Source organism: Gallinula chloropus, assembly GCF_964237585.1.
Source record: "Gallinula chloropus genome assembly, chromosome: 5".
Lineage (NCBI taxonomy): Eukaryota > Metazoa > Chordata > Aves > Gruiformes > Rallidae > Gallinula > Gallinula chloropus.
In genome coordinates, this window is record NC_140090.1 from 45,033,322 (window position 1) to 45,053,220 (window position 19,899).

The 19,899-nt window shown below is 46.4% G+C and overlaps 1 protein-coding gene across 1 annotated transcript in view; it reads right to left on the bottom strand.

Moving 5' to 3' along the window:
* Window positions 1-15,822: 15,822 nt before the first annotated feature.
* Window positions 15,823-19,899, bottom strand: part of CTNNA3 (catenin alpha 3) — a gene marked incomplete at its 3' end in the record, with an annotated part of 494,076 nt that continues 489,999 nt past the window's right edge. The window contains exons 15-17 of the mRNA XM_084264912.1: window positions 19,735-19,840; window positions 18,603-18,737; window positions 15,823-16,110 (exon numbers count right to left, since the gene is read on the bottom strand). Coding sequence (XP_084121038.1) covers window positions 15,823-16,110; window positions 18,603-18,737; window positions 19,735-19,840 — 529 coding nt within the window. The remainder of the gene's footprint in view (window positions 16,111-18,602; window positions 18,738-19,734; window positions 19,841-19,899) is intronic.

Sequence of the window (19,899 nt, forward strand, 5' to 3'; positions counted from 1 at the left end):
TACATGACTCTTTCAGTGTTTTCTCCCCATAGAGGTGACTGGTATTTGATGACCTTCTGAACCAGCAATTCTGTTTTCTGAAGCAGAAAATTAAGTTTTCTCTTCTTTGCTGTGAAGAAGCCAATGTGTGTTTCATATTCACGCTAGATTGTCTTGACACACCAGCAGCAGAAAATGTGGAAATAGTGTGTCCAAGCAGCTAGGACAGCAGAATGCGGTTTTCCAGCAGGATCTGTTTCAGAAATGTCTCATGGGTCCTGATTCTTATTCATATTGAGATACCTTTAGATTGCTCTGGGAGTGCAGAGAGCTTTCCCATGAATGAAGGTGTAACTCATACTCTTTGCGCTGCTGAGAGGCCATAGTGTAAATAAGAATCATATTCCCTATATATTCTCCCAAAACAGTAGAGTCTCCAGATTTCAGCAAGGCATTTGAATTTTCAAGTATGAACAAAGAAATGATACTTATGGTACAAAACTAAATTGAAATCTGATGCCGATCCCAGGTCTTACATACACAGGTGCTTCAGGGAAAGCTGAAAAGTCCCAAAAGGTCAGGTTGTGTGCCATCACGGAGATTAGTGAACAGGTGTCTTCACTTGCCCAGAGTTCGGATGTTTACCAGGGCAGCAGCTTACAAAGGCCTCCTGGAAGAAGTGCCAGCCTTTTGCACTGGGATTCCTACTCCAAGGAAATGCTTCAGTCTTCAGAATCCTGGCAGCCAGGTTTTTCGGGTTATGCTGCTGTGGATGTTCAGCCTAACACTATTGTTAGTGCATCTCTAGGACCTGGATCTGTGTGGGCAGATTCAGGATTGTTCATTAAAACCAGGTAAAATACTGGATGAATCCACAGTGACGCTTGTGTGGTATAGTCTTTCTCGTGGTCCTTCACATAGATGTACTGTAAACCTGCCTGGTAACGTTTCTCCTACACTCCTCCTGTAGTGCAGGGTGGGATAACAGGCAGAGAATAGTGTACTGGGCCCTGGAATATGGGCTTTCTGAGTACAGGTGGTACACAAGCTGTGTGTGTGTCAAGGTGCAGACACAGTGGGGGTACCTGTACCACTTCTTCAAATGTGCTGGGCCCAGGTTGGCCTCTCCATAGGTGGCACAGCCTTTCCTATCTCGTATGTAGCTGAAGTAAATAAAAGAGATTACGCTTAGATTGGGCTGAATGTTGAAATAATAGGGAAAAGAAAATACTCTTTTTCCCATCCTGAACAGAAATGGAAGGAAGGCTAATGAAATGAGTGGAAATGGCACAGGAGAGCACTACACTCATGTTAGAGATGGATTGAATCTTCTAATTCATGCTCTGTTCTTGGCAGATGGCTTAATGTATTGAAATGGACAAGAGAGCGTTACAGACAGCATGGCATCATAGCAGTACAAATGGAGACAGTTCAGGCAGTAGCTCATTGCAATTGGGGGGGTGACTGGGAGAAGAAAATGACTCTGTCACACTTGATGAGAAAAGTAGCAGTACAGCACAGAGACGAAGCCCAGTGCAAGTATTGTCCCTGCAGATCAAGTTTTAGATACCTGCTCAGACCATACAGTACCTTTCAGCTCCTCAGCTTACTGACTGGAAAGGCTCTACAACTTTTGCTAATCTGACAGCCACAGAGAGAAAACAGCTCTTTAAGCAAGTAGAGATGGAAGGGAGGAGGACCTTGAAACTGGACACTTTTCTTAATTTCCTTCCTCCTTTGGTAAATGTAAGCCCGACTGCTGTGCCCACCTCCTCGATTTCTGTTTCAGTGCTTAAATGAAAGATGATTTCTTTATTTCTGTGCATAACTGAATGGCAGAGTGCTGTCCTGAGTCCTTTCAGCAATGTTTTTGCTTACTTGCAGTACAGGCAGCATTTTTGGCATCTTAGAGCTTCTAGAAAAACAAGGGACTTCTTTTTCTTTTTTTTCCTTTCTAACTTTCAGGAAAAAAATCTCCTTGACAGTAAGCTTTACTCATACTCAGCAGTGACCTCCTCTTTAGAGATGGAGTAAATTAATAGGTTTGAGATGTCGGGGCATGCTTTCAGGTATCTAAGGTGCAGTGATTACATTAATGGATTTTCAGTGTGCTGTGATCAGTTTTTGGTTCACACACTGCGTGAAGTGGCGTTAGTCCAGCTAGTGATTCCCAGCAGATAATTTCCCTTGTGCTGGCACAGTTCTTGCATTCTCAGCACGGCAGGATCCCCCTCCACCCCGTGCTGTCTGCCCAGCCATGCCCTCTTGCAGGCAGGTTGCCAGATGCAGTCCCAGGCAGTGGTTGGGCAAGATGGGCAGTGAGCACCAAGCTCTGCTGCAGTCACCAGCAGCTCCTTTCCCAGCAGTATGCATGTGTTGATTGCAGGGAGATGAGGCCCTCTCTAGTCTGGGACCTCAGCTAGCTAGGCTACACGCTTAATCTCCCTAGGCACTCTCAGTGGTCAGCGGAAAGAGGTGAGAGAGCTGCCACAGGGTAGTTTGGGGCATGCCGCTGTTGCTGGGGCTCTGAACTGCCCACAGGACTTTAAATCCCAAGTGGAGATGTAGATGGTATAGTAGCCTGTTCAGGTGCCTGAAGCTGGAACAATGTGAATACCGCCAAACTTCCTGTGTGGTCTCCAAGGGCTACCACATCTTCAGGAATCAGTTGCAGATGTAATCAGTGACTGCTGGGTTCTGTAAGCTGGTGATTCTGCTGGTCTCGGCTTACGGTGACAGGGCAGTATGTTATGTCCAAGACTCTGCCTTGAATGGAAGTCTTCCAGGCTACATGTTGTCCTTCTACAGCAGCGTGTCACACATCCTGCAGCAAAGGGACTACGTGGGCGTGAGACTTGGAGTTTTGTCTGGCATTTTCTTCCTGTGCAAGTATTCCACCTGCTGCTCCAGTTTATGGTCTCCCAGGAGGTTCCAGGAGGGTTCTCTACGGTTTTATCATATAAATAAATAAAAGGCAAAAAATACATTTGTTGATGTTGTTCTGTACAGCTGCCACTAGGATATGAAGTCAAACAGAAAAGCCCTTGTTACTTTTCCACTTTCTTTATACTTTTTTTAAAGCAGATTTTATGAATGAGAATATGAAGGATCTAGGAGGAGAAGCCAGGCTTTCACGAGAAGACCTTTTCCAGTGTCACTCATTGTTTGGTCTCCTCGAGACCAGAGACACAGGACATCTCTAACAAGTCCTTCTGAGTAGTTGGACAAGCTCACATTCAGTAGTGTCTTTCATGGGGCCCAACAGCATGGACAGTATCCACACAATGATTTCTCAAGGCAACTTTTTTTCTGTTTTGTTTCCTGATTGTAGTGCAATGCATCAGCTTCGTGCACAAAAACACCAGAAGTTATGATACTGGCATGTAAGCAGCATCTTAGATGTCACTAGCATGTAAGATAATCTTCTTATCTTCACTGGCTTCCCTTTACAGCTTTTACATAATGTCTTGTGTACTTTACCATTCTTCTCACTGGAGATAACCCAGCTGTTCTGTAGTAAGTTATCTTGCACGTTTTTTACGTAGCACAGATAAGCCACGTACCATATCTGCGCTTTGTACTATGGCAAAACTCCAGGTGCTTTCACTAGGCGCTTGGCTTGAATGAAGGAAATCACCGGTGGCCCCAAGACATTTAATTTGCAACTTCCTAGGGAAGTTTTCTTATGTGTCTTTACCTCTGTGTGACTTGCCAAGTCCCCTTCCTTTCCCTATTTCTTTATGATATTAAGAAACCCGCTTTCTCCTAATCATAGTTTACTTTTTTCTACATTGCAGTGCCATTTCAACTCTAGCTTTGCATTGCTGAATGCTTTGTTAGCGAACAGTGGCAAAAGTATGGCATCTTTAACAAATAGAGTACTACCTGTGTATATTTAACGAGCAAATTAAAATCTCTTTCTAAACACTAATTACAATGAAGTCCTACCATCTCCTCCTGCTGCTTCTCCCTCCTCAAATAAAGGCCAGGGTCTATTTTTCCCATTGCAGTCTATTCTTCTGTGTCGCTTGGCATTTACTCTCCGCTTTTCAAGAGCGTTTCACTTGTTGTCAGCCATCAGTGAGTCGCCAGAGTATGGTGGCCTTCTGCATCACGTGAAGTTTGCCAGTCATTGTTTGCATCTTACTTTCTGTCATCTTTTGAAGTGTTTTGATTGAAAAGTTTTGGTTTATATGTTGCTGTTCTCAAGCTGAAATAAGCTCTGCCTGGCTTTTTCTGTTTGTAAACACTGTGTGTCGAAAAAAGTTCACCTAATTCGGGGGTGGGTGAGTGGGGAGGCTGGAGAAATGAACTTGGTAGTAATCTCATTTGATGGTGCTTAGTTACAATAGTCAACAGTTAAGTGTAAGGCTGAGCTATACACACAGGTTTCAATAGTGCCTAAACAGAGCAGGCGGCCTACGGGGAGTTGTAATACACAACTCAGTCTTGGGCTGCTTTTAAGCTCTTTGTCTGCGGAGACACCTCATGGGGAGCTGTGTAGATGGCTCCGACTTGAGTTGTGTTGTAAACCGACTGAAGCGGGCACTTCACAGAACCTGAAAAACTTGTATGGAGCCTTGCTAAGCCTTGGCTTCCTTCCACAAACATATGTCCTGAGTCCCAATCAAACCACTACTCAAACTGTTTGACAAGCCCTAAGGGTCCGCATTTGGTTTCGATGGGCCAAGACAATGGGAATATGCAAGAGATAGGGCCGGAGGTGTCAGGCCCAGCCCTGCATCCTGTCACACACATCAGCAAAATGAACCAAATAAAAGCCCTGGCATTCGAGCTAATACTGGGAGCCGTTCCTCCAACCTTAGGAGGAGACCCTTCCCCCTTAGCCGGGCGGCTGGCTGAGGTAATGTATTGGGAACCCTTACCTGAGAGACGGGGTAAGTGACTATGTGATATGTTTTAAGTGTGTCGTTCTGAGTGACTAACGTATGGGTAATATTTTGTGTGCTTGTGAGCTGTGATCTTATGTTTTAGGGAAGCCACAGTGGTTGTAATAAGAGTATTTTGTAGATCTTTGTGATCGTAGGGAAGCTAATTGCCTACGGCAAGTGTAACCGTGGGGTTTGTGACTGTTGTAGATAATTTTATTGGGTGTTGTGTTGGCAGCAGAGTATTTTGTGGATCTTTGTGATTGTAATATTTTGTGTGCTTGTGAGCTGTGATCCTATGTGTTAGGGAAGCCACAGTGGTTGTAATAAGAGTATTTGTAGATCTTTGTGATCGTAGGGAAGCTAATTGCCTACGGCGAGTGTAACCGTGGGGTTTGTGACTCTGTTGTAGATCATTTTATTGTGTGTTGTGTTGGCAGTAGAGTACTTTGTGGATCTTTGTGATTGTAATATTTTGTGTGCTTGTGAGCTGATCCTGTGTTTTAGGGAAGCCACAGTGGTTGTAATAAGAATATTTTGTGGATCTTTTGTGATTGTAATCAGTGTGGTCATACTTCCAAACTGCAATAGTGAATTCCCCATTGTATCCAACAATAACCTGCAAGTGACGTACTGAATCTGCATTCTGTTTTTTTTTTTTTTAGAATAAATTACTATTAATTCTATTTTAAAAACCTGCGGTTCAGTGTCTTTCCGTCACATTAAGGTATCCCTGCAAAGATGGGGTTGATACTAACTTTCTCAAAGAGCTGGGGGGAACAAAGCTGTTTCCTGTATACAGACAGAAGGAATTGCTTTTTGAGGTACTGACATGTGGGGTAAAAAAGCCCCGAGACATCTGGTAAAAACTGGTTGCAATATCAAAATCAATTACTATTCTGCTTTACTCTCTACATTTGATTTGAATTACTTTACAGAAGTTAATTAAATACATTTAATAATGGCATCACATGGGTTATTTTATAATAATGCTAGGAAAGGCCAAGTGACTTTCCTGAGGTTGTATGTAGGAAACAGAGACACACGTCCCAGATTAGATACTGTATTCTTGAAGAAACTGAGGAGCTTCAGTGCTAACCCTTACAAGAGAATAAAACCTATCCAAAATGTGTGCGGATTCAGCATGACCCATAAAACTTACCCCAAGGACAGTTACTCTTTGTATAGCCTTAGTAACTTGAAAATACATGGACGCGGACGGAAGCCATGCGCGTTCACAGTGACACATTAATAATGACGTCTTCCTCCTGCCACAGAGTAGGGTGAATAAAAATGGAAGCTTTGCTCCTGTCCTGCTGTGCCAGTACAAAAATGAGTTTCTTTGGCTGGGGATGCCAGGTGCCTTCCCAACATGGTACTTAGTGATCCCAGAGAGGTGGTGCAAGAAGTGAGACGTCAACACATCTTTAGAAGACAAATCAGTATTTTCAATTCACTTCAACTTCTCGTCCATTACATCCAACTCTATTATAAAAATCCACTTTCTCAATGCAGCAAATAACTGGAAGAAGAAAGTTCAACTGGTTTTAATAATCCATTTACCCAAGTCTTCAAATGTTTCTGTGTTCTTCAATAAGAAGAGCAAAATTATGGAAGATGATATTAGAAGTCCAGATTTCTTGTGTGAAAGAAACAAATTATCCAACTAATTTAAATGTTTGCAGGAGTTTGTACATTTGTAATATACTTGCGGTCTAGCTGTTCCTTGTCAGTTCCTCTGTTTGAATAACACATGCTATGCTGCAGAAAGTCGTTGCTGCTCAGGTAGTGAAAGATGTGGCCTGCTGCTTAGGTGGCCCAGCAAACAATGGAGTAAAATTGTCTTAATTTGCAAGTAGCATATATAAATGCTGGCTTTGCTTTGTTGCCATCCATTTAATAAGAATCATTATCATGGTCTATACTTTAGTCTCTTGCAACAAAGCATCCACAGTTGTACCATTCCCATGTGGGTATTCTATGCCTGGGCAATGAGGATGCAGGTCATTTTGCAGCCCTGAATGTTGGGGACCCAGCCCACCTTAGGTGGCTGCCCAGTGATCTTCCACGTTAGAGAAACCAGTACCTGAAGGGAGCTTATAAGCAGGAGGGGATTCAACTTTTTAAAAGAGCAGATAATAGCAGGACAAGGGGGGAATGGACTAAAACTAAAGGAGGGAAGGTTTAGATTAGATATTAGGGGGGAGTTTTTTACAGAAAGAGTGGTGAGGTGCTGGAACAGGCTGCCCAGAGAAATAGTGGATGCCCCGTCCCTGGAGGTGTTCAAGGCCAGGTTGGATGGGGCCCTGGTCAGCCTTGTGTAGATCCAGGCCTGGAGGTTGGTTGCCCTGCCTGTGGCAGGGGGGTTGGAGCTCTATGATCCTTAGGGTCCCTTCCAACCCAGACCATTCTATCATTCTATGATTCTATGATTTTTAAATGTCAGTCTCTGGAGACAGCTGGTTGCTTTGAGACCCTTTCAGACTAGCTTGTGTAACAAGGGATTGCAATGCAACGAAGAATTCCTGTTCCAAGGGAGAAAACTTGTTTTCCATCCCTCTTCTCTCTGAAATTCTTGGGGTTTTTTTATCACATACAAGTTTGCCATCTGTTTCCCAGAGGACACAAGTTTGAGGAGGAGAGTTTTGAAAGAATAAGCTAACCTTTGTCTAAACACATTGTGTTTTGCCAAACTAGAGGGAGCCCTTGCCCGCTGCAGTTAGGTTCTTGACTTTGCAAGTACAGCCTGCACTGTTTGCCATCTCAAGTGTTGCGGTTTTTGTAAAATCACCTCTGTGGGCTGCGTTAATTCATCAGTATTTTGCTACAGGTCCCTCTTTTATCATCCCCTTAGATACCAGAATCTTGGGGTACCACAGCGGGCAGTTAACGCAGCTTGCTGAAGCAGCTTGCCACTTCAGTGAAAAAAAAGGAAGTGGGATTCTCTCTGCTGGGGTGAAGTGTTGCAAATTATTACAATTAGGCTGCGACTGTAGTAGAAGCACAGTTCTTCAGTTTATCCAGTAAGGAGGTCTGTGTGGAAGGGAAAATATGTGTTTGAGAAATACGTGGAGTTTCTCTCTTAGCTGCATTTGCCAGGTTAGAAAAGTGTAAGGGCGTGATCGTATAGGTTTGACAGGAGGCAGGAGAAGCGAGGATAGGGTCCAGGTTAATATTGGACTTGTATAAGTAATACCAGTATTAAAAGCAGTGCAAAGTGATCTGACTGCTGTCCTGGCTTGTCTGCTTCTGGCAGGTTGGCCTGTTAGGCCGGTTCTTACACAGTGCTTACATACAGATGTATCCAAGAGTCCTAACGCTGCCGTTTTCCTGGCGAACCGCAGCGTGTCCCCTGAAGCCCATCTTTAGGGAGCAGCTTAAGGAAGATGAAAAGTGTCTGACTTCTTAAGAAGTTTTTTGGTGGTTACTTTCAAAACTGAAAGTTTTAATGTTTTTATATTTTACAGAATGTGCCTATCTGTTGACACTCTCAGGAGATCTTGTTCTGTGCTGCAGTTGTACTTGCGGGGGGTTTAGCTCCTGGGGTGCTGGCTGGCTGGCCAGCTGCAGTTGCTGTGCTCTGGCCATGAGCTGCAGCTGGTATTCTGGGTCGCATAATTTCAAAGGCAGAGAATTGAGTGTGCACCAGGAAATGCTATGCCAGTGTAAGGTTACACAACTGCCCGCTTACCATAGTACTGACCATGAATGCTAACAACTGTAGTTTATCCGTAGCTAAATTGTATGTGTGCATATTAATATTTATAAATACTTCTTTAATAGTATGTAAAATAACTACATTTACTTTTTCTTGCTAATATTTTATTAATGCAGTAATCATTGCTGATGTGTACTGTGTGTATATATATAAGTATGAGTAAGTAAATGATATAATAATATAAGTGGGTAAAGAATAGCAAAAGAGAATTACTTTTGTGTCAGGCTGGAGCAAAGATCAGCTAAGCATGGAAACAAAGAGATTAGGGGCAAATGGTTTGCAGCATGTGCACGTGGTCTTCTATTTGCATTCACTTTACTTCTGTATATCTGTGGCATGCATGTAGTCCCTGTGTAAAGCATCAGGGCTTCCCTGTAAGGTGAAGTGTGCCATCAGAGCTGTTGGCCAGAAGTGCCATCTCCATCGTCAGCTATTGCTTCATTTTTCATGGTTAGATTTTCTGTAATAATCCGTCTAATTTTGGGCAATAAATGTTTCTCTTGGCAACTCTACCCCACTGATTCCTGAGCAGCGTGGCTTTGATTGAGCAAAGCACTTAGGCACAATCTGAAGGCCAGGCCTGCTGACCAGACTATTTAAGCGCAGGCTTAATTATATTGTTTGCAATACTGGCAGCTCCCCGAGAGTTCTTTTCAGTGGGAATCATTGCTTCTGCTCACTGTGATAAAAGGCGATAAGGTAAGTTTCATTAGTATGTGTTAGAAGGTAAAGCATGTTACCATTTTTCTCACCAAATACTAGTTGCTGTCAATCCAGCGGCCATACCATACATCCCTGAACATGAACATTATCCTGAACATGAGCCACCAGTGTGCCCGGGTGGTCAAGAAGGCCAACAGCATCCTGACCTTGTATCAGGAATAGCATAGCCTGCAGGACCAGGGAGGTGATCATCCCTCTGTACTCAGCTTTGTTGAGGCCACAGCTTGAATACTGGGCTCAGTTTTGGGCCCCACACTACAAGAAGGGCATTGAGGCCCTGGAGTGTGTCCAGAGAAGGGTGACAAAGCTGGTGAAGGGTCTGGAACATAAGTCTCATGAGGAGTGGCTGAGGGAACGGGGATGGTTTAATCTGGAGAAGAGGAGACTCAAGGGAGAGCTTATTGCTTGTTACAACTACCAGAAAGGAGGTTGTGGTGAGCTGGGGGGTTGGCCTCTTCTCACAGACAACCAGACATAGGACAAGAGGGAATAGCTGCAAGTTGCACCAGGTGAGGTTCAGGTTAGAAACTAGGAGATGTTTCCCCTTAGAAAGAGCAGTTGGGCATTGGAACGGGTTGCTCAGGGAGGTGTAGTCACCATCCCTCAGGTGTTCAAGGAAAGGTTGGATGTGGTACTTAGGATCATGGTTCAGTGAGTAATATAGGGTAGGGGATGTTGGAAGTCTTTTCCAACTTTAACGATTCTACAGTTACTGTCTGTTTAGAGGGAGGAAAAAAAAAAAAGTATAAAGTTTTTTAGCCATGGTTTCCCTACACACACACTCAGTATCTTAACCAACATTTGCATGTTATAGGTAACACTACATTCCATTCTTCATTACAACTACCTGAATCTGTCAAAAACTACCAAGCTAACAAAGAAGTGAGAAGTCAACTGTATGCTGCCTAAGAACTTGGCAGGATGCCTGGTTTAGGTAAGTCTGTATCCATTGTCTAGGTAGCACATTGTGTGTTCCTTTTTTTGGTTTTGTGGCTTGGTTACATAGAAGTCAAATACTAATGACAGCAAGATTAATTCATTTGCAAAAGAACTACTAAGCTGTAGTCATGATGGTTCTAATAGCTTTCCAGCCCTCCTGCATTGTATGAACTTTGGAACCTTCCAATACTTGGAGGCAAATTCTGTGCCACATCCTGTGCCAAAGTGTGTGTATATATCTTCTTTAGATGCCTTATTTAAGGAAATATAGACTACACCATCAGGATGCAAAGCTACTGGACAAGGAATTAAAATCACAGAATCACAGAATCACAAGGTTGGAAGAGACCTTTGAAGATCATTGAGTCCAACCATTCCCATCCTATGCTAGAACCATATCCCTAAGTACCTCATCTACCCTTTTTTTCAACACATCCAGGGAAGGTGACTCAACCACCTCCCTGGGCAGCCTGTTCCAGGCCCTGACAACTCTTTCAGTAAAAAATTTTTTCCTAATGTCTAATCTAAACCTGCCCTGGCACAGCTTCATGCCATTTCCCCTTGTTCTATTTTCTGTCACTTGGTTGAAGAGACCATTGCCCACCTCTCTACAACCTCCCTTAAGGTAGTTGTAGGTGGTAATAAGGTCTCCCCTCAGCCTCCTCTTCTCCAGGCTAAACATCCCCAGCTCCCTCAGCCATTCCTCATAGGATTTGCCCTCCAGCCCCTTCACCAGCCTGGTTGCCCTTCTCTGCACTTGCTCAAGGACCTCAAAGTCTGTCTTATGGTGGGGAGCCCAGAACTGAACACAGTACTCGAGATGTGGCCTCACTAATGAGTACAGGGGCACAATCTCCTCCCCAGACCTACTGGTCACACTGTTTTTCATACAAGCCAAGATGCCATTGGCCTTGATGTGGCCAGGAGGGGCTTTTTTTTTTTTTTAATAAAAAAAACCCAACTTTGTGCACATTGTTCCATTCAAAAGGCAGCTGAACATGCTTTTGGTAATAAAGAAAGATGTACTGTTCAGCTGATAAGTCGCCACCCAAACTAGCTCACATAAATCCCTTTCTAGAATGGCATGTGCCTCTTAAAGTCTGAGTCACTGGTGGAGGATGCAAATGTGCAGGAAGAGCTGCTCCCTTTCTTTCCTTCGGTAACTTGGAAAACCAAAGCACGTTATTTTAGCGCATTCAGACCCTCAGAATTCACTTGGAAAAGAGGAATTTATGGCTGCTGGGGAGCTGAACCATAATGGTTCTTCAAAACGATGCCGTAAGGGCTCTTATGCTGACGAGCAGTTCTTCCCTTTGCTGTGTGTTTTGTGACCAGTTATATTCTGCAGTTACTACTTCAGGAGGTGATGGGAAAGTCAGTGCATGCATTTTGCTTATGCTGGACTCATGTCTTATTCTGGCTGTCAGCTGTGGTCCTCAGCTGTTGATGATGCAGAAAATGAATTGGCATTATGACTATGGAGTGCCTGAGGATGTGCCATCACCACCCATGTCACTTGATAGCTCATACTGCAAAAAGACGCTCTTTGCCACTTGGCTTGCCATACTGATAACCTACGTATGTTGAATTTTGGTATTTAAAAATCCCTAAATAAAGCCATTTGACATGCAGCAAGAGGAAAAGGCAAGACGTTGTTTCTTTTGGGAAGCATCTCTCTCTACTGGTGCCGTGCTTTCTACCTGTGCAAAGCAACCTTCAAGTTTACCGATTGGTCTTAGCCAGCCCGAATGAGGGATGACATCTTCAGAGAGCCACTCTGGAGGAGGGTCTGCAGTAACTACTGCCAAGGGGATCGTTTTCCACTGAACTCAGAGTAGCTGTGCTGATGGAGCCTGGTTGCTGAGCTTGCCACACGCCACTTCTCCTTGCTCTTCTGCTGTAGTGCTCGGAGAAGATGATGAAGGGCAACAGGACCTCGGGACATGGGGTGGTGGAGGTGTTGAGAAAACCTTTGCTTAAAAGCAGCAGCAGTGTCCAGGACAGAAGACAAAAAAGCTGATGGTGAGCACAGGTGTCAGTGTTACATGAAAACAGGAGAGATAAAATCAAGAAGGGAGAGCAGAAGGGAAGAGGACAGGTGGGTTAGGTGGTCACTGCATACGCCTAATGCTAGGAAGTTGTGAGGGATTCAGTGGTTCCACGCCTCCTTTCTTGGCTAACCTTGCAGACAAGTAAGCCAAGCACCTCTGTGCAGCCGCTGAGGACCTGATCCCAATTAAGGTCCTGAACACACATGAGCTGCAGCATCTCTGAAGGAGGGCACAGAGCCTGCACAGCATGGTTACAGCATGCCAGGTGATGAACGATGAACAGTAGTAAAAGATGCTCATCTGAGCAAGTCTATTCCACACTAGATAGATAGCCAAGGGCACAGTGCAGAAAGGTATGAAAGCAGCCCCATCCTGGATAGCAGGACCTCAGCTGCTGGTGCTTAAAGAGGCAGTGTGACTCTTCATGTGGGACTAGGTACCATCTACATAGGGCATAACATCTGTAGTGCAGCACTCTTTCCTCTAGAGGAGGGCTTAGTGACGACCGCGTAGCAGTCACTGCTGAGCAGGGGAAATGTGGGACAAACCAGACAACACTGTTGCACACAAAATAGGTGCACAAGGAGCAGGAGGAAGGGTTTGCGTCCTTGCTCATCTCGATTCCCGCCTATTCGAGCTGTGAGAGACATCACTAAGGATTTGGGCTTTGCAGCTTGCTGGGGGGACGTCCTCAGTGCCTTGATTAAAAATAAGACCTTATCCGAAACAATCAATCAGTGCACCTTACTGTACTGTTAGGGAGGCTTCCACCATTTCTAGAACCAGCTCTTGTGCTGCAAGCATGTGTCCTTGCTGTGGCTCGGATGCCAGAGTGAGTCAGAAATTGACCCCCTCAGCTTTCAATTCCTTTGATAGTAACAGCAAGTTTCTCTGCTCTTAACAGCAGACAACAGATTGAAAGGTTCTCTTTGCTTTTACGTAACTCCTAAGCTATTGCTGCTTCAGCTGTATTTTGAGTCTCTCTTGCCCAAGTTGCCGGGTGTTAACTGAACAGTAGTATTTTCCATTGCAGCAATACCATTTTGGGGGTAACATGCAAAACCCACGAGATTTTTCCATCAATAGAAGTGCTGATGCTTCTTCCCCACTTTAGGAAGGTGTTTTGCAATAAACCCCAGTCTGTTGACCATCTTAGGAGAAAGAGTGAGCCAGCTCCAGCGATCTCCCAGGGAAAACAAAAGCGATACATGTAGGTAGTGTTACCTGCTTGATCTTTCTTTATTATTTACTCTACTAATATGTTCTTGAATCACACTCCCCTGTTGGATGGTTTCAGGTGACTGCCTGATTACACTACCTCTTTCTTTCCAGCACCCTGGTGGTTTTAGTGGGCTGTGGGAGTGGGGGTTATCACCGGCTGTGTATAGGCACAGCTCCCTCAGTGTTACAGAGGAAGCTGAGTGGGATGCAGAGGAGACCCTAGAGTAAGAACGGAGGTGGGATCCCAGAAGACGGCTAGGGAGAGTCTCTTGTCCCTCATGCGCCCCCAAGAGCTTCTGGCAAAGACAAGGAAGATAAGGATGTGAACGGCACTTTCCAAGGCTGTTGGGAGGCAAGGGTTTGCAGGGATGTGGGTCTCGGGTACAAGATCAAGATGTCCAGTACCCTTTTATTAAGTCCTTCTGTCTCTGCAGTTTTAACAGCTCCTGTGACCTCTGCCAAAGGCACTGCTGCTGCTTAGCACCCACCCACGTACCAGTCCCACTCTGCCTCTTTCAACACAGGGCTTTTGTTTTCTTTCATTTTGAAATCCAACCTGATGGAACAGGGGGTTGTTTTATCTCATCTCCCAAGCCAAATAAACACGCGGGTCCCCAGAGTTCAGCCAAGAGGAGGGACGCGAGGGGTAAGTAGAACTGGAAGCATAACTGGCAGGTAGCAGTGGCTTCCTGCTTCACCAACCTGAGCTAATACGCCAGGCATTTTACCTCACTGGGCCTTGTCCGTTACCCCTCTCCTTCCTTAGCCAGGAGGAAGCTTGACCTTGTTATGTTTTCACTTGGGTTTGAATTTCAGCCAAGAAAAAAAGAAATCTGGGTACAATTAACTCCTCATTGTTTCAGCTCTTCTCCAGAATGAGCAGTGGTGTTGGATGCTTTTGTTCTTTTAGCGGGCAGGTTGGTGTGCTTTTGAGGGGGTGGGGGGTGGTGCCTGGTAAGTTCTTACATAACAGGAAACGTATTGGAAGTAGGGATCAAACAGGCTATTGAGAGGGGCGGGGAGAAGAGAGCAGTGACTGGCATTGCAGAAGGGAGCTTGAAGCAATAAACTGTGCTTTAGTTGCCCGCATGCCCAAAGGACTCTGCATTGAACCAGACTGAGAGTATCTACGTGGTGTGCTGGAAGGAGGGCAGGCTTTTGGACTGGTTGGCAGCTACTGCCCGAGGCAGCGCCCAACTAAGGAGCGATGTTAAAAAAAGGCATGTTTTCTTGGTAGTGTAAATGCTTTTAATTCAGGGTGTGATAACAAGGCAGTAGTAACAAACATTTGATGCCAAGGTAACCTCTATCAAAGGGAACATAACACCCACCCCCACCAACAAGGATCTGCCAACTGACCTGCCAGCTTCTGTCCCTGACCCTCGCTGGGAAGTGGGGAATGAGTCTAAGAGGGTGGGCCAGAACTAAGTGGAGATTTTTGGCTTTACTATCCGCTCTCCTGCCCTCTCGAAGACACATGCATCCCCCGGTCAGGCTGGAGCCAGAGCAGCCAACACCCATGGGAATTAAGGATGTATTTTGTGTTTGTGCTTTTGTGTAGTGATTAGAAAAGTTGGTGGTTATTATGAGCTGATTTATCAGCACCTCATTAGAGCTCAGAGAATAGAGTAGGCAGCCAAATGCCAAGTATTGTTCATGTTTCAGAAAGCTTTTAAGGACCTCTTACTACAGCTATGGTGCAATGTTTTTTTTCTTAGACTCTTCCATCTCTGCTGTCAAAACACTTTCATTTCATCCAACATTTCCGAACTGACATTCCCAAGGCTGGGCCCTGGATGTAGGGAGATCTGTAGGTCTTTTGGTCTCAACAGGAGTGAAGGGCCCAGCCTCTCAGCTGGCAGCGAGCGTTTCAGCTGATCTGACCTCAGTGGGATGGTGCTGGTGGAGGCTCCCCACAAGTGACCACAGAGCTTGAGTGCCAGATAGATGTCAGACAGTATGTGCAGCAAATTATTGGCCACCTTCATCCCTGGTGACAGATGGCCTGAGCCTACTTTCAGCAGGTTGGAACCAACCCCAGCACAGCCCTGTCACATGTCCAAGTGCTCTGCTCACAATGTGCCAGTGGAACAATGTGATGCTTGGCCACTCCAAGAGAATGGCCTTCATTTTCAGCTGTGCACTGCTAATGAGTGAATGCCCTTTTCAAACAACTTCAGCAAGCGTTACGTTACAGATGCAGAGACAAGCAAAACATTAACATAGTGGTTATTTCCAGAAGTGGGTGAAAGATGAAAAACCACCAGAAAGTCCAGACAGGAGTGCAGCGTGTGGCAGGTCGTTAGATGACTGCTCTGCCTCTAAATTCACTCATGACTTGAACAGGGTGGATCCTCTTCTTTGCAGAACCCTTTCTGACAGCCGCATAGACTTCTTCCGGCTTCTCTCGTTTAATGAGGGGCTTCTTCTCTGGAGCCTTCATTCTCCACATCACAACGGCGTGGCGTGGGCCGCTTGAACTCGGGCCTTTGATGATCTTTGTGGATGCGATGTAGGACATCTTCACTGTCTGCACCACAGCATTCATTAAGTTTTTGGCAGCCTGGATCAGTGAGGTGACGCTGTCCAACTGCAATAGGAAATGGAAGGATGAACCAAGGATGCCAGGGTATGCTGATCTGCTTTGAATCACAAAGTGCCAAGGGATCCCCGCTCAGTGGGGAAAACCCCAAGGGAAAGACGCCAGCCCAGAGGTCTGTTTGCCCTGGGTGTGCCAGCTCTGGCTGTGCATGCCACCACTCAGCCAGCTTGGACTCCAAATGTAGGCATTAAGCAAGAACTAGTCCTTGCACACTTCTTCACGCTCCTTCCCATCGCATAACTCTCCCTTTCGCACTCCTGCCCATGCTTTCATAGCTGCACTTCCACACACCTTCACTCTAACACTTTCACTCTCACACCATTGCGCTCTTGTTCACACTTTTGCTGTCACACTTGCAAACCTTCGTTCTTGCAGCCTTTCCCACTGTTTTACACTTGAACATGCTTGCACACTCGTGTGCAGTTTGTAAGGATTGTCTAGCTTGGAGTTCCACACCCAGGTTTCCGTAAGGTCTGAGTGCACCAGGCAGCTCATGGGTGGGTGTAAAAGTGACTCAGCCTTGGCTTACCTTCAGGCCTCATCTCTGCAGAGACAACTCGTGTAGACAGCTCAAACCTGAGTTGTCCTGTAAGCCAAGATGGAACAGCACAGTGCTGCATCCATCATTCAAAGAACCGAAACCTGGGCTGAGCTAGGAATTCCTTCAACAACCAATCTGCCCCGAGTCCCAGTCAAGCTGCCCTTCAGCTGCCTGATGGTCCCTGGTTGCTTCAGCGGGCCCAGACACTACAAGGAAGTGGAACAGGCAGGTGTAAGGGAACGCTGCTGCTGGCAAGTGGGGAAGGTGGCATTGTCCCCTTGAGCACAGTCCCACCCACTCCCACGTAGGCCAAAGAAATCAAACCAAACCCCTTGGATTCATGTTGAGCAGGGGGAGTCACTTCTTAATGCTGTGAGGAGCCCCTTCTCCCTGGGCCAGGACACTGTCTGGGAGGGTGTCCTGAGAGCCCTTATCTGGGGAGGTGCATAAGTAGGTAGGCTTCAGTTGGTGGTCAGGTGCCTGACAGACTCATGTGTGGCGTTTGTGTGTGCGCTGTGGTGGTGAGGCTCATCAATGCACTGCGCTTGTGACAGTGACTTGTGTGCAGGTGCCTGCACGTGGGAACAGCGAGTGGCCAAGGGGCCTATGCTGCGGGCCCCAATGCTGTGCCTGGGGGCTCTGCTCAGCTGTGCCAGGGGACACAGAGTCATCTTGGAACCTGCAGTAGTGCAGGGAGGGGGAACATGGAGTCATCGTCGAACCTGCACTAGTGCACGGTCCTGCCCCCTACTCCATTGGATCCATAAAACCTCCAAGAGCAACATCAGGACCACACGGCTGTGGGAAATAAAGCACTGGGTTCTAAGCATCTGCAGCTGCCTGTCTTTGTGTCACAGGGCTGCGTGCTCTTGCAGGCCGTTACACACTGGTACACATTGTCACACAGCATAGCACACCACTCGTGATGTTGTACACCAGCACATGCTCTTACACACTCTTCACACAGTTACATACTGCTCCACGCCACTGCACACAGTTACACAATCTGGCACAGTGCACACTCTTAGACACTGTTGCACACAGTTACGCACTGTTGCACACCATTACACCATCTTGCATGCTCTTATACACTGTTGCATGCTCTTGCACACCTTTACACACAGTTCAATGCTCCTACCCAACATTACACACTGTTGCATGCTGTTGCCTACTGTTACACATCATTACATGCTCTTACACAACTTTACACATTCTTGAACACAACTATAGTCTACTCCACACTCTTAGACACCATTGTACTCTCTTACATGCCATTACAGTTACACACTGTTACACCCTGTTGCACATTCTTACAGTTGCACACCATTACACACTGTTGCATGCTCTTACAGACCATTACATGCTGTTGCACACCATTACACACTGTTGTATAATGGTGTGTAATGGTCTGTAAGAGCATGCAACAGTGTGTAACTGCTACAGCACGCAAGGGCATGTAATGGCATACGTAAGTGTGAAAGAGCGTGCAAGAGTTCAAGGCTGTATGAGAGAGTGCAGCAGTGTGCAAGAGCATGGACTGGTGCACAGCAGCATGCAGGGGTGTGTAAGGATGTGCAAGAGTGCGGAGCAGGGGGGTGGAGTGGCAAAGGGTAGCGAAGTGTGTGAAGAGTTTGTGATAGAGTTGGAGATGGAACTGCTTCCAGGGAGTAGAGGAAAGAGAGTGTGCGCGTGTGAGAGTGTGCAAGAGTGGGAAGGTGGGGGGGGGAAGAGTGTGCAAGCGGAGGCAGGGGCGGCATCACAGGGTCCTGGGTGTGCTTGGCTTCCCCACACCCCACTACGGGCAAGAAGGGCAGGAGCAGTTGCAGCCAGCCTGTGGAGGAGCAGTGTGAGGGTGGGTGCCGTGGGAGAGCGGCTCCAAGCACAGATAGCCCCACAGCCATTCCATTGCTTCCCCAGAGGCATCGATTTTCCCACTTACAGTGGAGACGATGAGCTCCCCACCCAGGTTCTGGATTTCTGCTTTCACTTGACTGCAGATTTTGAGCTGGTGGGAGTACAGCTGGACCTGCTCCAGGTAAGCCAACAAATCCTGCTTGCACGACAGGTCTGGGCACTGAAAATGAAGAAAGGAGCTGTTAAGGGTGCAGTTCTGCAACTGTCTATCCCAAATTAGGGCTTGGGCCTGAGGAGAAGTCCCTCAGGAGGACTCCAATCGCGTGTGAGTGGAGCCTCACTGCTCCCTTCTGCTGGAGGAGGTGCGTTGCTCTTTGTAACAGAGCAGCTAAAGCAGCTCAAATTGGACTCCAGCATGCTGATGATGCGCTACACACTCCCATCGCCGTGGCCTGGCCAATTTTAAAGCCACCAGCCTTACTTGGGCAAGAGGGGCGGGTGACAAGTAGCTTGGTACCTTCCCTGACTCATGCACTGAGCAACCACACAGTTGACCTGGCCAGGAGAATTAGAACTGTCCATTTCCATAGCTCCTGGCTGGGGGTTTCTGGCAGTGTTTTCTGAGCTGCTACTTTAAAATCTGATGGGAGATAGAGGAAGGCTTGGAGCAGTAACACTCTGCACATGATAGTGCTCAGTCTGCCTTTTACCTGCTCAACAAATTCCCCTTGAGGCCAAAGCTCTGACTATCCCTCAATGCCCCGCGGAGACACGGCCCATGGAGCAGTCGAGAGAACCCAGGTACAGAGACTACGCATCTAACGTGTCATGCTCAGCACTTACAGGAGCGAGCCAGGACTCTGTGTGTTCACGTGTACGTACGCGCAGTCCTGCGCATCGCCCAACTGTTGTGTTTAGCGCCAAAGGAACTCGCACATCTGCGTGCAAGAACGCAGGTAGATAGATGTACACGTGCACCAGTGATACACGCAGGCCTGCATGTGGTCCTAAGTTTTTACAGACACATACAACTGAACACATGGCACAACCACAATTAAGGCAGGATGTGCTTATTGCTTCAGAAAGGGAGAAGGAAAGCACAATGAGACTGGCAGATCTGAAGATGTCAGGAGCGCTTCTGTAGGTGGCCTTCTTACAGTGTCACAGGTTCTGCGCATGGGTCATCTGGGGCAGAAGCTGCTGCAGCAATAACCTACCTGGTCGGCAATCAGTCGTGCTAGGACATCCATCCTTGATCCCGACTCTGAAATCATTTTTGCTGCATTAATTACATCAGATGTGTTCTTCAGCGGTCCTCTTCCCCTTCAAATGAAACAAAGGACCAATTACATTGCCCAGAACCCAAGAACAAACCATATCCC